This window comes from Brassica rapa, chromosome A07 (assembly GCF_000309985.2).
Source record: "Brassica rapa cultivar Chiifu-401-42 chromosome A07, CAAS_Brap_v3.01, whole genome shotgun sequence".
Taxonomy (NCBI): domain Eukaryota; kingdom Viridiplantae; phylum Streptophyta; class Magnoliopsida; order Brassicales; family Brassicaceae; genus Brassica; species Brassica rapa.
Window position 1 is genome coordinate 13,155,981 of NC_024801.2, and position 12,211 is coordinate 13,168,191.

At 31.9% G+C, this 12,211-nt stretch overlaps 2 protein-coding genes and 1 long non-coding RNA gene across 5 annotated transcripts; 1 reads left to right on the forward strand and 2 right to left on the reverse strand.

The window, feature by feature from the left end:
• Positions 1-308: 308 nt before the first annotated feature.
• Positions 309-2,986, reverse strand: LOC103829305 (probable RNA-binding protein ARP1). 3 transcript variants are annotated; one of them, XM_009104966.3, is made up of 6 exons: positions 2,229-2,986; positions 1,991-2,123; positions 1,586-1,709; positions 1,100-1,139; positions 722-959; positions 309-571 (listed from the first exon to the last, which is right to left on the reverse strand). In XM_009104966.3, the coding sequence occupies exons 1-6, from the start codon at positions 2,400-2,402 to the stop codon at positions 546-548; spliced, it is 735 nt and encodes a 244-aa protein (XP_009103214.1). In that variant the 5' UTR covers positions 2,403-2,986; the 3' UTR covers positions 309-545. The 3 variants fall into 3 exon arrangements, with proteins under 3 accessions (XP_009103214.1, XP_009103212.1, XP_009103211.1); XM_009104964.3 differs by having other exon boundaries at positions 377-551; positions 1,586-1,703; positions 2,229-2,960; XM_009104963.3 differs by having other exon boundaries at positions 377-551; positions 2,229-2,956.
• LOC103829304 lies at positions 1,709-5,250 on the forward strand. Its single transcript, XR_625525.2, has 2 exons — positions 1,709-2,161; positions 3,080-5,250. It is a non-coding gene; the product is annotated as an uncharacterized LOC103829304 (long non-coding RNA).
• Positions 5,251-6,485: 1,235 nt separating this feature from the next.
• LOC103829306 (endoglucanase 3) lies at positions 6,486-12,168 on the reverse strand. Its single transcript, XM_009104967.3, has 4 exons — positions 9,207-12,168; positions 8,474-9,127; positions 8,289-8,400; positions 6,486-8,200 (listed from the first exon to the last, which is right to left on the reverse strand). The coding sequence occupies exons 1-4, from the start codon at positions 9,399-9,401 to the stop codon at positions 7,710-7,712; spliced, it is 1,452 nt and encodes a 483-aa protein (XP_009103215.1). The 5' UTR covers positions 9,402-12,168; the 3' UTR covers positions 6,486-7,709.
• Positions 12,169-12,211: the final 43 nt, after the last annotated feature.

Below are 12,211 nucleotides of genomic sequence, written 5' to 3' on the forward strand. Positions count from 1 at the left end.
CCTTAAAATGGGATCATTGATTCAGTTTTTCAAACAGCACATGGTTGTAGTGCTTGATTTTTATACATTAGTCCTAACAGACATTTTTTCTTTGCCTTGTTGATTAGCCATCCCTAGGCTAAACAACATGACAAACAAGCCGATACATGCATCAGCTTTGAGTTTGGCACATGATGAATGATTGACGATTCTGCTCCATAAGCATTATCACTGTATCGAGAGAGAACCCTTTTCTCTCAAGAAGATGCAATGCAAGAAAGTGAGAGATGTCAATACGACATGATCACCATCTGAAACTGGAGATCCCATTGGGGATCTGCTAATAAAAGCCACCTCAAATTCCATAAAATGGGTGGCTTTTAGGGCACAGGGAGAGAGAAAAAGTTGTTGTGATAGCCAGAGAGCACCTATTAAACCATAGATTACTCTTGACTTGAGAAGAAGAAGATGAAGATTATGATGACGATGTGAAGCTTGATGGCTACCAAAGACTCTAAGCTTCTTTCAACGGTAAGGAATGAGAGGTGGCTGAAGTGGAAATCCGGTTACACCTGTGGCACAGCAAAACACACTGTCAACAATATTAGTGTACAATGTATCTCTTTTTTGGCTTTGGTGTCATGGTGTGTAATCATACACGAGGTAAGACCTCAGTATGACAAAGTTGTTAATAACACATGAAAGTAAGGTTAGTCCTTAAAAATGCTTTGGGGATGTGTACCTTGTTGAACAGATATTGTGGCAGGAGAGTATTGGTGCGGGTTGTTATAAGAAGAGAAGTGATGATAAAACGGTTGTGGTTGAGTGAATTGAACCCCACCATGTCCTCCACCGCTACCACAAGGATAAAATGGAGCAGCTGATGCGGCTGCTGCGGTTAGTCCACCGCTTCCACCGTTTCCATTGCTATATAGTCCATATTGTCCCCCTGAATAGCAGTCGTACACGCCGTATAAGCTCTGTATGTAACACGTTAGATTAATGTTAGATATTATGTGATCATGAATAACTAAGTTAACTGATAGACTCGTTGACAGAAAAGATTCTTCGATTCGTTATACAACTACTCTCAATGTCAGAGAGATAAAAAGTTACGGACCGTAGGGAATGGAGAGTAATCTGACGAGTATGGAGAGTACCTGCGAGTATCAAATCAATGTTTTTTCTTACATAACAGAATTACACTTTAAGAGTGACAACATGTATGAATGCACGTGGCACGTGGTCATGGCACAAGAAAGTGCATGTGAGGAGAGAGAGTAAAAATGATTGGTGAAAGAGGGAATCAATCAGTTAGTTTTACAAGCTGTCGTTGACCACTTTCTCAGTCATTTTAGTCTATAGACATTATTATTAGCCAGTGAAAATTAGAAAGAGATATAGTTACAAATAATAATAATAGTGTCGGTCCACAATCAAAGTGGGAAACATTGAAGGACAGCCAGCTATGTTATGCAAACTGATTTGTTCGATTTAATTGAGATATATGAGCTGGATGGTATCATGTTATGTCTATGCATGCATGTACTATCTCATCATCATGATCATTACATGTAAGAAAGAGAGGAAAAGAAGAAGAGTATACCCAAAGAGATTGAGAGGGAGCTGGGGATAGTGAGAGAAAGTGGTTGGTGGATGTGGTGGTCCAAAACCAGTCTGCATTGTGTTCATCATCACTCTCATATTGTTAATTCTCCCTCCCCCTAACACTTTCATTAAACATCAAAATCACTTTTAAGATCAACACAAAAGCTATATCTATGGTCCATTAACATCAGTTACCAACTATATATATAATGTAATTCCAATACTTAATTGGCCACACAAATTTCTAACCAATTAAATCAACTTTGTATAGAAAGTTAGACACTCTAACCATATATTAACTTATAGTTATCCTTTTTCTTGATCTAACTTGCATAACATTATAAAGGCATACATACACATACACACACATTTTGAGAGAGAGATGGGATATATATGTATTAACCATGGTTAGGAGTGGAGGGTTTGGATCTTTGAAGACCAAGAGAGGCAAGGTTGCAATTTGCTCTTCTTCCGTCGATCACCGGAGTAGCGTCCACACAAGCCTTGCTCGCCGCATCTGCCTCCTTGAATGTCACCTGATCACACAACTGTACTAATTAGTTCCCCCTTTGAGGTATATATGTATATACCTAAATATTCCACTCTATATATATCTAGAAACAATGAGTTATTGTATATACGAATCCGTAGCCCTTAGATCTGCCCGAAGCCTTGTCGGTGATGACTACAGCTTCCAAAATCTCCCCAAACTGCTCGAAGTGCTTCTTCAACGTATCCTTGTGCGTCTCCCAAGCTAATCCTCCCACAAACACCTTTGTGTACGTCGTGTCTCCCAACCCTATTCCTCCCGTCATATCTTTTCTCCGATCAAATATCTATCTTTACGTTTCACTTGTGAGATTGTGAGGGACACAAAGATTCATAGAAGTAGGGCTATATAGATAGTAGGAAAGAGATTAGAGATCTACTTAACAGATTCAGAAGATAAGTTTTCTTTAGGGTTGATTGATATGTAATGAGAATGAGAAGAAAAGCGAAAATAATAGGAGTAATAATAATGATAAAGTGCCACTGGGAAAAAGATATTGGACTTGAATTATGTATAGATACAGTCTCTAACCTTTTATCCGACTCTATTGATCGTGTCTCTCACGCAGCCACTACTCAAAGGTTATGTGGTGTTGACGCGCGTTAGATGGGCGTGATGATATAGGCATGGATTGTTCTTACTTATTGCATTTTATGAAGTACGTTCAATTATTTAAAGAGTAAAGGAAGGAAAACAGAATTTAAATTTTAAAATTTTAAAATGTTTTAGACCATCTCCAACCATTAGAAATCATGTAAAGTTCTAAAAAAAAAATACTCATATTTTAATTGTGTAATTATATTTGATATTTTTTTAAAACATTAAAATGTTAATTGCATGATATGCGGATGAAAAATGTTTAGAAATAATTCTAAAACAAGAGTTTTTAGAATATTTTTTTCACTTTCTCTTATTTTTTAAAAAAAATTTCTTTAATTTTAGTAGGAGAGTTCTGATTGAAGAACCTCCATGGGAGATGATCTTAGTGCCTTATTTTCTCATTGTATATCTGAACAACACGTATTATATAGTTGGTCAAATTTAAGCTACGGTTGTAGTTGAATCTGCACTCGTGATTCACACTTAATCACTTGCAAGGGCTGACCTAAGACAAGAAGAGGTGTGTCATATGCCCACCCTAATTAGTTAATTTTCATTAATAATTAGTGTTTAAACTTATTGAAGTATCTCTAGGTTAAACATTAGTTATAAGAATGCCCCATACTAGAAACAATTAAAGATCGCATAGTCGTGTCTAGATTTCTAGAGGTTTTGGGTAATTATCTGTGGCTTTTAGATTTGAGGATTTTTCTGGTTAATTCTTTGTTTCTTTGCTCTTTCTTTTATTAATGCAAACATATGCTTTTAATTTAGATTTACAGTTGTCTCTTCTTCTATTTTTGCCAACCAGATAAAACTACAGTTCTTTTTGGATGCATTATTCATTTTTACATTATATGACTTTAAAACATAAGAAGATATTTTTTCACAAAATTTAAACTTCGTATATAGCATCCTTTTGAGTGAATCAGGAGTGATAAAAGTTGATTTCTATGCTGCGTGCATGTTAATTCAACTTATATATTTTACCTTTAGTTTTAAGAAATACTTTTTAATTTAAGAAAATGAAGAAACTGAAAAATCCAACCATTCAATCTCAATATACTTGTTAGAAAGTAAAACACTAAATATTTAATTAACCAGTCCAAACCATCTAATAGAAATATGGTATTTCTTGTACAATTTAATTTTGGTAGCCTAGAGCAAATACCTCTAATCTACTAATTTAGAGTCATATATTTTATTTACTGTTGAAAATTATAGTAGGACCATTTAATTAAATAATTAATGTGAAATATTTGATTATTTATATTAAATTTTAATAATAAATAAATATAAATAATAAATAATATTAATTATAATTTTGAATTTTATTTTTAGTTATAACAAAATCCTACTAAAAAAATTAATACTTTTTTTTATAAAATAATGCATTATAATTTCTTAATTAGTAATGTAATCTTATTATAAATTAATGATTACTAGAATTTTATCATAAAACATATAAAATTCTATGATATTTTATAAATTTTATTATTATAGTATATATTATATTAAAATATACGTTCTCTATAAATTAAATATGAAAAACTTATATTAAATTGCTAGATTAACAGATTTAAAAAACAAAAATTGTTGCATTTAAGTAAATAATCATTCATCGTCAAAATGGGTTAAAATTCTTACACTATGTAATATTGAATACAAAAATTAAAACTATTAACATATGTTAAACTTTTATATCTACAACTATATAATATCATTTATTTATTTTGAAACACCCAATAATATATTTTATAAAAATAATTATATTCAAAATATAATAAGTATATAACTAACCTTTTAGTTCATGTATTATTATACAATTATGTTCCTAGAAAAAAATTAATTTTTAATAGTTAGTTAAAAATAATAATGACAAATCAATTTTACTTATAAATTTAATGTTTATTTTAAATATAACAAAATCTGTTGAGAAAATATAAAAAACCTTACCAAAAATTCAAATATATTTTTACAAAATATTGAACTAATTTAGTGACAAAAACATAATTTTCCTAACTAAAAATGATAATTGTGTAATTTTTCAAATTTATTTAACCAAGTATACAATTTTTAAAATAAATATTAAGAACTCAAAATGGTAATATTCCAAATGCTAAAATTTGTTTTTTGAAATGTAACATAAAAAAATAAATTATGTTTGTAAAGAGAACTCATAAAGAGAAATCAAGAGAAGCCAAAATATGAAGTACAGAGAAAAAGAGACTGGCATTTAGGTCGATGGGAAAATATCTATAAAGAGAACTCTTCCATTTATGAGTCTGTAAAGTTGACGACAAAAAAAAAAAAAAAAAAAAAAAAAGAGAACTCATAAAGAAATGGAAGAATCACTCGGGCAAGCAATAGCATGCAACATATATTTTACATGACAAGATTTTTTGGTGAAATAATATCAGCATTAATAATCTTTTGGTCAAAGCACAGGATAAATATATTTTCACCTTCTTCATACGTTTAAATTGAATAAATCCCAAAAAGACATTTTCTAATTTGTTGGTAATCTGGTTTTGGGTTTAATCAATTAACAGGGCAAGATCAGCCCCCCCTGCTAACTCATTCTTGATCTTTTTATATGATGATGATCATTATATCAAACAAATATCCTACTATATATTAATTGAGAAGTTATTTTAGTGACTTTTGCTTACATGTCGATCATAGGTAAACTCTTACAAAATTGTTATAATTTGACTGGTCGATGATTTTTAATTTTTATTTATTTTATTTAGATCTAAAAAAAAAGGTAAGTCTATAACTAATTAATATCACTTGCCAAATAATTTACATAATATTACAAATAATTACTTATGGTACTAATTGTTTAAATTATAGAAAGAGAAATAAATTGATCATTTTTCTATATTTATAAAATACATAAAATAATAAATGACAAACTTTTTATATAACTTAATATAGTGATTTTATATTCTTATTTAAAAGCATTATATTTTGTGTAAATTATCATAATAACTATTAAAATCTTCTAAAGTTCATATTACATGCTTTATAAACCATCTATAAAAACATTTATCAAATTATATATCTTGGCTTATTGTATATTTTAAATTATTATAAGAGTTTGTATGTCATCTATGAGAGCTTATAAATTAATTTATAAAATTTATTTTAAAATCTCATTCTACTATCCTACTATATATTAATTGAGAAGTGACTTAAGAGACTTTTTCTTATGTGTCGATCATATATGAAATCCTAAAAAATTATTATTAATTGATTGGTCGATATTATTTAATATAGATCAACTTTATATCTTTTAAAATACATAAAATAATCAACTTTATATCTTTTAAAATACATAAATTAATAATCTGTTTATATAAATCAATATAATGATTTTGTATTCTTATTTAAAAGCATTATATTTTACGTCAGTTTCAGGTTACGTTTGCAACGGATTATTCTCAATTAGTGAAGATGGTTTCAGAACCAGATGAATTGCCAGTTTTTGCAAATTACTTGGAGGATGTCAAGACCCTAAAAGAGAGCTTCACCAGATCAGAGATCATCTATATACCAAGGACGCAAAATACAAAGGCGGATAGACTAGCACGCAGTGCTAGAAAGCAACCATCTTTTATCGTTCACATGGATGCAGATAACCCGGTTTGGTTTACAGAGTTAGTACGAGTCTGTAATAGTTGACGACAAAAAAATATATATTATATTTTACATAAATTATCATAATAACTATTAACATCTTCTAAAGTTCATATTATATGCTTTATAAATCATCTATAAAAACATTTATCAAATTATTGTATATTTTAAATTATCATAAGAGTTTGTAAGTTATCTATAAGAGCTTATATATTACTTTATAAAATATTTTTTAAAATCTCATCATACTATCCTACTATATATTAATTGAGAAGTCGCTTAAGAGATTTTTGCTTTTGTGTTGATCATTTATGAAATCTTAAAAAATTATTATAAATTGATTGGTCGATAATTTTTAATTTTTAATAATATTTAATAGAAAAAATAAGTCTATAAACAGTTAATTTTACTTGCCAAAAATCTACATAATATTACAAATAATTATTTATGGTAACTATTTGTTGAAACTATAGAAAGAATAATAATGTTTGATAAATTTTTTGTATATTTGTAAACTACATAAAATAATAAAAAATTATTAATATTGATATAATGATTTTATATTCTTATATAAAGCATTATATTTGTATATAAAGTATTATAATAACTATTAATGTCTAATAAAATTCATACAAGCTTTATAACTCATTTATAAAATTATAAATACATTTATAAAATTATTTATCTTATCTCATAATATGTTTTAAATTATGATAAGAGGTTTTAAATCATTTATACAAGCTTATAAAATATTTCAAAAGTTTCAGTATTATATACCTTCAAAACTTAAGTAATTTTATTAAAAACTGAATCATAAATATTATATATAACTAATTTTAGTATAATTATCAATACAAAATATCAAAAAGTATTTAAAATAGTCTTTTTTTTTAAACAATCATTTTTAGAAAAATATTTAACAAAATTATAATAAATATATTGTTGCAAAACATTCGAACCCTTGAATCGCGGAAATCCACCTAGTTTAATATGTTTGCGTAGTCAACCTAAAATCAGATATCCGGGAATTATTGAAATCTTGAAGAAGATTAATTTACCAGGTAAATAAAACTCGTTTGCATCTGAGTTATAATCTGACCAATTCTTCAACTAGCGAAGAGCCAAAGATGAGCTTTCTAAATAGTCCGATTAGTCATGGAACTAAAAGCCCATTACAGTTTACATTCGAATAGCCAAACCCGTTCACTTCTTTTCGCGCGTAGGATTTAGACTAACCGATCTCTAACGACTTTTCAAATTGTAGAAAAAAAAAGGCAATGAACTAAGAGTGAGTGGCCCATTCAAGCCAAAGAGACCAGACACCGTCTATTCAATGCGACTTTCCGACAAAATAGGCCAAGGGTCCGACAAATGCCGCATTTATGTAAGTAGCTGGTTCAGACCGGCTGTAATCATCTCTCTGGTCTGGATACTGGTCGTTTCGATCCGGTCCTCCCACAATAGCTCCAGCTAATATGTTAGGGTTAGGGTTTTGTGTGCGAAAAGACTGGAACCCGCCACTGCATCCCAGAGAATTTGAACGGACTGCTCGGCTCGGGAGAGAGGATCCTCTATGGTGGATTCTCTTGGGGAAACTCGATCCGAATCCAACCATGTAAGACATTTTCATCGGATTCACACCGAGGATGTAATCGACTTGAAGCTTCGACAAGTTTATCAGAGCGTTGGGAGCGATGAAAGAGTTTCCGCAGTTGAACGTCTGTTTCGTGGACTTCATGTATTTAGCGTAGGTCGTAAGCAAGAATGTTATTGATGTCACATATTGTAGATTGCTCTGAGGTAACTTGTACATCAAGCCACCTGAAAAAATCAATTTTTAGGGTTAAAACTTTAAAATATTAAGTAAGAAAATGTGCTATATATTGATTCTGGTGTATGTTTAAGTCACCTTTAGTGTACTTTGTGGAAGATGAAGGAGTGTTTGGAAGGATCTTGCACATGAAATTCTCAGCTGCTTGCTTGTAGACCTCAAAGTTGTTGTCTTTGTTTAGTACTGCTCGCTGCGAAAGAAGATATGTTTGTGAATCATTGAACCAAATAATGTCAATAATTTCTAAGCATTGAGAGACATACTCGTGAGAGAAGAACATAAGCACCAGCATACTTATTGTCCCAACTGAATATGTCAGGCTGGTCTCCACCTCCCAAGGATTTAATAAAGTTTAAGTAATACTGATTGTTGGTTGCTCTAAGAAGCCATGCCCCTCCCCACAGAAGCTCGTCCTTGTAGCCAGAGTAGGAGCAGTAGAAAGGACAAACAGCAGAGGAAAGGGAATCACTGTAAGCGCCACGGTACTGAATAGCAAACTGCATTACCTTCTTGGCTGTTGCCAGGAGCAAGCGAGAGTACTTGGGATCAACTTTCCTGAAAACCATGGAGCTAGCTGCTAGAGCAGCAGCGGTTTCAGCTGCTACATCAGAGCCAGGGTTCGAGGGTGACACAGAGTAGACTGTGCGAGGAGTGTCCATATCTTCTGGACGTTCCCAGCACTTGTGATCACCGTTTGGGTCTCCTACTCCAACGTAAAGCTTCCCGGGTGTAGCCCTGGCACATTTCAGTAGATAGTCCGTGGCCCAACGGATGGCTTCACGGGCGTTCTGAAGTTCTGGTCCCATCTTCTTACCGTACTCCAAAGAGCTCCAGGAGAGCATGGTGGTGGTGAAGGCCATAGGGAAATTGAACTTCACGTTGTCACCAGCATCATAGTACCCTCCAGTCAAATCCACCTGTAACTCATAGCTATTAATGTTGTGCCCTTTTACTTCTAGTGACTATGGAATTATATATAGTTTTTGAGGGTCTTACATGAGCAGAGGAGCCATCAGAGAGGCCAGAGTTGAACCTCCATGAGAGTTTTTGGTCACCAGGGAGGCGACCGGACCGCTGACCTTGGAAAAAGAGCAATGACTTTGAGAGTGCTTCTCTGTAATTGGGACCAGCATAGGTGTTTCTTACTAAAAGACCAGAGAGAAGGAAAACAAACAAGAAAGGGGAAGCCATTCTTGTAAAAGTGGCTTGGCTAAAGCAAAGCTCAGAGCAATTTTGAGGTATGGCTAATGGCTTGATAGTTCATGTGAATATAAGCATGTATATATAGCCAAAGAATGCAAATAGCGTTGATGAGATTGAGAGCGAGGATTATGGCTTTTTGGAAGTCAGCTTAACTGCTAAAGAAACTACTCTTTTCTTCCCCTTTTTCTAATTTTTATATTATTATTTTTTTGGTCTAATTTTTATATTATTTTATAGAACTGACATTTGGAATTAATTACATTTAGTATGCAACTCATGACTTGATAATGTGTTATCTTTTTGTCATTGTAGGATTTAATTTTTAAAATTTCAGGATCGGTTATATAGATACTAATCTTTTACCATAGTAAAGGAGTGTATGTGTGTATGTTGGATTTTGGCGTTACATGTACAGTTAGAGATGGATAAATGTCTTGAATCTTGGATCTTGATATTAGGGTGGTTAGTTAGGTAATTTTTAGTTTAGTTAGGTAAGGGTTTTGAGGATTGCGATTTAGAAGGAAAAAAAAAGAGATAAAAGAAGCGGGTGTGAGGCAGATGGTGCCAAGATAACGGCGCCGAGTCTAAGGGACTTGCATTTTAGAATATCTCATGTGTAACTAATACGTAAATGTCTAAGTGATTCCTTAATCTCTTGGTTATTGTCTTGCTAGTTTTGATATTATTTATTATTATATGTGAAATAAAAATATTCGTCTCTCTTGCGTATAAGACGGCTTAAAATCGTGATAGAGCTGAGGAGATTGGAGGTTAAGCAAACAAAACCACCTTTTTTTCTGAACCGACGACGAATCCCTACATAATATTTCTTGATAATGGTAGCAGAATCTCAATTAGGGAGATTCGCGGCTGAATCTATTGCACGTGTAACGTAGTGATCCATATGAGAGCTACATGTAATTTCTCCACCTCGTGCGAAAAAAATTTTAACGACGTTGGAAGAGAAACACAGTATGTTTGCATTAATCGGTTAGTCACTACTTAGTCACTAAGGACACAACCTTTTGAAGACTTATGTTGTCCAGGACCACCATATATAGTACATTAATTGAATTGATTTGAAACATAAGAAGATTACAATCATATAAATCTCTTGCAACGAAATGTGATAAAAAAAACTTCAAATAAAGTTAGGAGATTTTTTTTGTTTGACTACTAAAGTTAGGAGATATTATTACATAAAAGTATTAACAAATTATATATATCAAGTGGAAGAGAAAATATTATTCGAATCTCTCTCCACAAGCCTAAAGATGAACTTCATGACGCTATGCTAACCGAATTCACATCTCCTTGTGTTCTTTAGTATGTACTGTACAGGCTTCTCTGTGTTTAAATGTGAGAGGTTAGATTTGTTGCGAAAACAAGAGTGCTTCTGCTACCTTATTTACTAACCAACGGGGTTTGATCAGGGCATCTACCTTGAAGTCATGGCCCATTACTCACTTTGATTCACCCAAACGTCGGTAACACTGTAACAAGAGAAAGAACAGTAGCCTCAGAGGCATAGTCGGGCCCCAGAGGATAAACCAACCACCCAAACCGTTGATTTTGGCCTCCGATTTTTTTTTTGACGCTGATTTATTAAGATCTTACAATTACGATATGAGAAAGATTACATAGACGATTCGATAACCGACAATACTACCTACCTTATGAAGACCTACGCCTAACTGCATCACCTGAGCTGTCCTATGAAGATCCACGCCTGGCCTCCGATTTAAGAAGACATATATTAACTTCATTTTTTATTAATAGTTATACATAAAAATAATAATAAAAAATTAGTTAAAATAATATTTGATCTATATCTTTAGTTATGACACTTTAAAGTTTAAAGGCATCATGTTTGAATATGAATTTTTAAAAAAAATATGATATGCATTCAGACATAATTGATGATGATCTATACAATTATAGATTTTACGAAAATTAATACCAAAAAAAGTTAGAAAGATCTATTTTTTTTATAACGCTGATTTGTTATGACATTACATTTATGAGAAAGATTACATAGACGATTCGACAACCGACAATACTACATGTCTTATGAAGATCTACGCCTAACTGCATCATCTGAGCCGTCCTATGAAGATCCATTTCTGACCAGATTTATTTGCACTATGTTAAAGATTCCTTATAAACCTTTCTTCTGTAGCAGGTTCAAACTCCAGACTTGTGTGTAGAAGCCTTTAAACCTTAACCACTACTATATTACGGTGTTTCCACTAGAAAGATCTATTAAAATACTTTTTGAAAGGTGGAGAACTATTATCAAAACACATTAACTGTGTATCGCATATTATTGACTACTAGTATTGAGTCCATGCTATGCATGTGAATATTTTTTGCTTATTAATAAAACTAAAATATAAGTATTTATAATATAAAAAAAAATAACATGTAGTATTTAACTTTGATTTATCTGTATATATAAGAAAATATCAACACACTTATCATTAATCAACCACAAATATACTATAAAATGAAATAAGATTTGTTTAATATTTTTACATTGATTTTTTTTTTTTTGTAAACTGCTTTCATATTAAAAATGCAAAAAGAAAAGAAAAATATTACAGGCCTGGGCCAGAGTATATTATGGGTTAGACCCAGTGTTAGACAGAAAATAAACATTAGCAGACCCGTATCGATGGAACCCATTAGCCCGAAGGCCCAAACAGTTGAAATAAGAAATGGTAATGCAGAACGTCATTTGTGGGGGAGAGGAGAATGCTCACTTTTGACTGCCCGCCCTAGGTTACGATCGAAGAAAC

What these genes read in the sequence shown, in the direction of transcription:
- LOC103829306 (XM_009104967.3), bottom strand. Translation starts at nt 9,401, where the DNA reads ATGGCTTCCCCTTTCTTGTTTGTTTTCCTTCTCTCTGGTCTTTTAGTA. An exon ending in CTGATGGCTCCTCTGCTCAT is followed by an intron (nt 9,128 to 9,206) that starts GTAAGACCCTCA and finishes TATGAGTTACAG; the next exon opens with GTGGATTTGACTGGAGGGTA. An exon ending in TTCCACAAAGTACACTAAAG is followed by an intron (nt 8,201 to 8,288) that starts GTGACTTAAACA and finishes TGATTTTTTCAG; the next exon opens with GTGGCTTGATGTACAAGTTA.
- LOC103829305 (XM_009104963.3), bottom strand. Translation starts at nt 2,402, where the DNA reads ATGACGGGAGGAATAGGGTTGGGAGACACGACGTACACAAAGGTGTTT. An exon ending in ACCCTCCACTCCTAACCATG is followed by an intron (nt 1,710 to 1,990) that starts GTTAATACATAT and finishes GTTTAATGAAAG; the next exon opens with TGTTAGGGGGAGGGAGAATT. An exon ending in CTCCCTCTCAATCTCTTTGG is followed by an intron (nt 1,140 to 1,585) that starts GTATACTCTTCT and finishes TGATACTCGCAG; the next exon opens with GTACTCTCCATACTCGTCAG.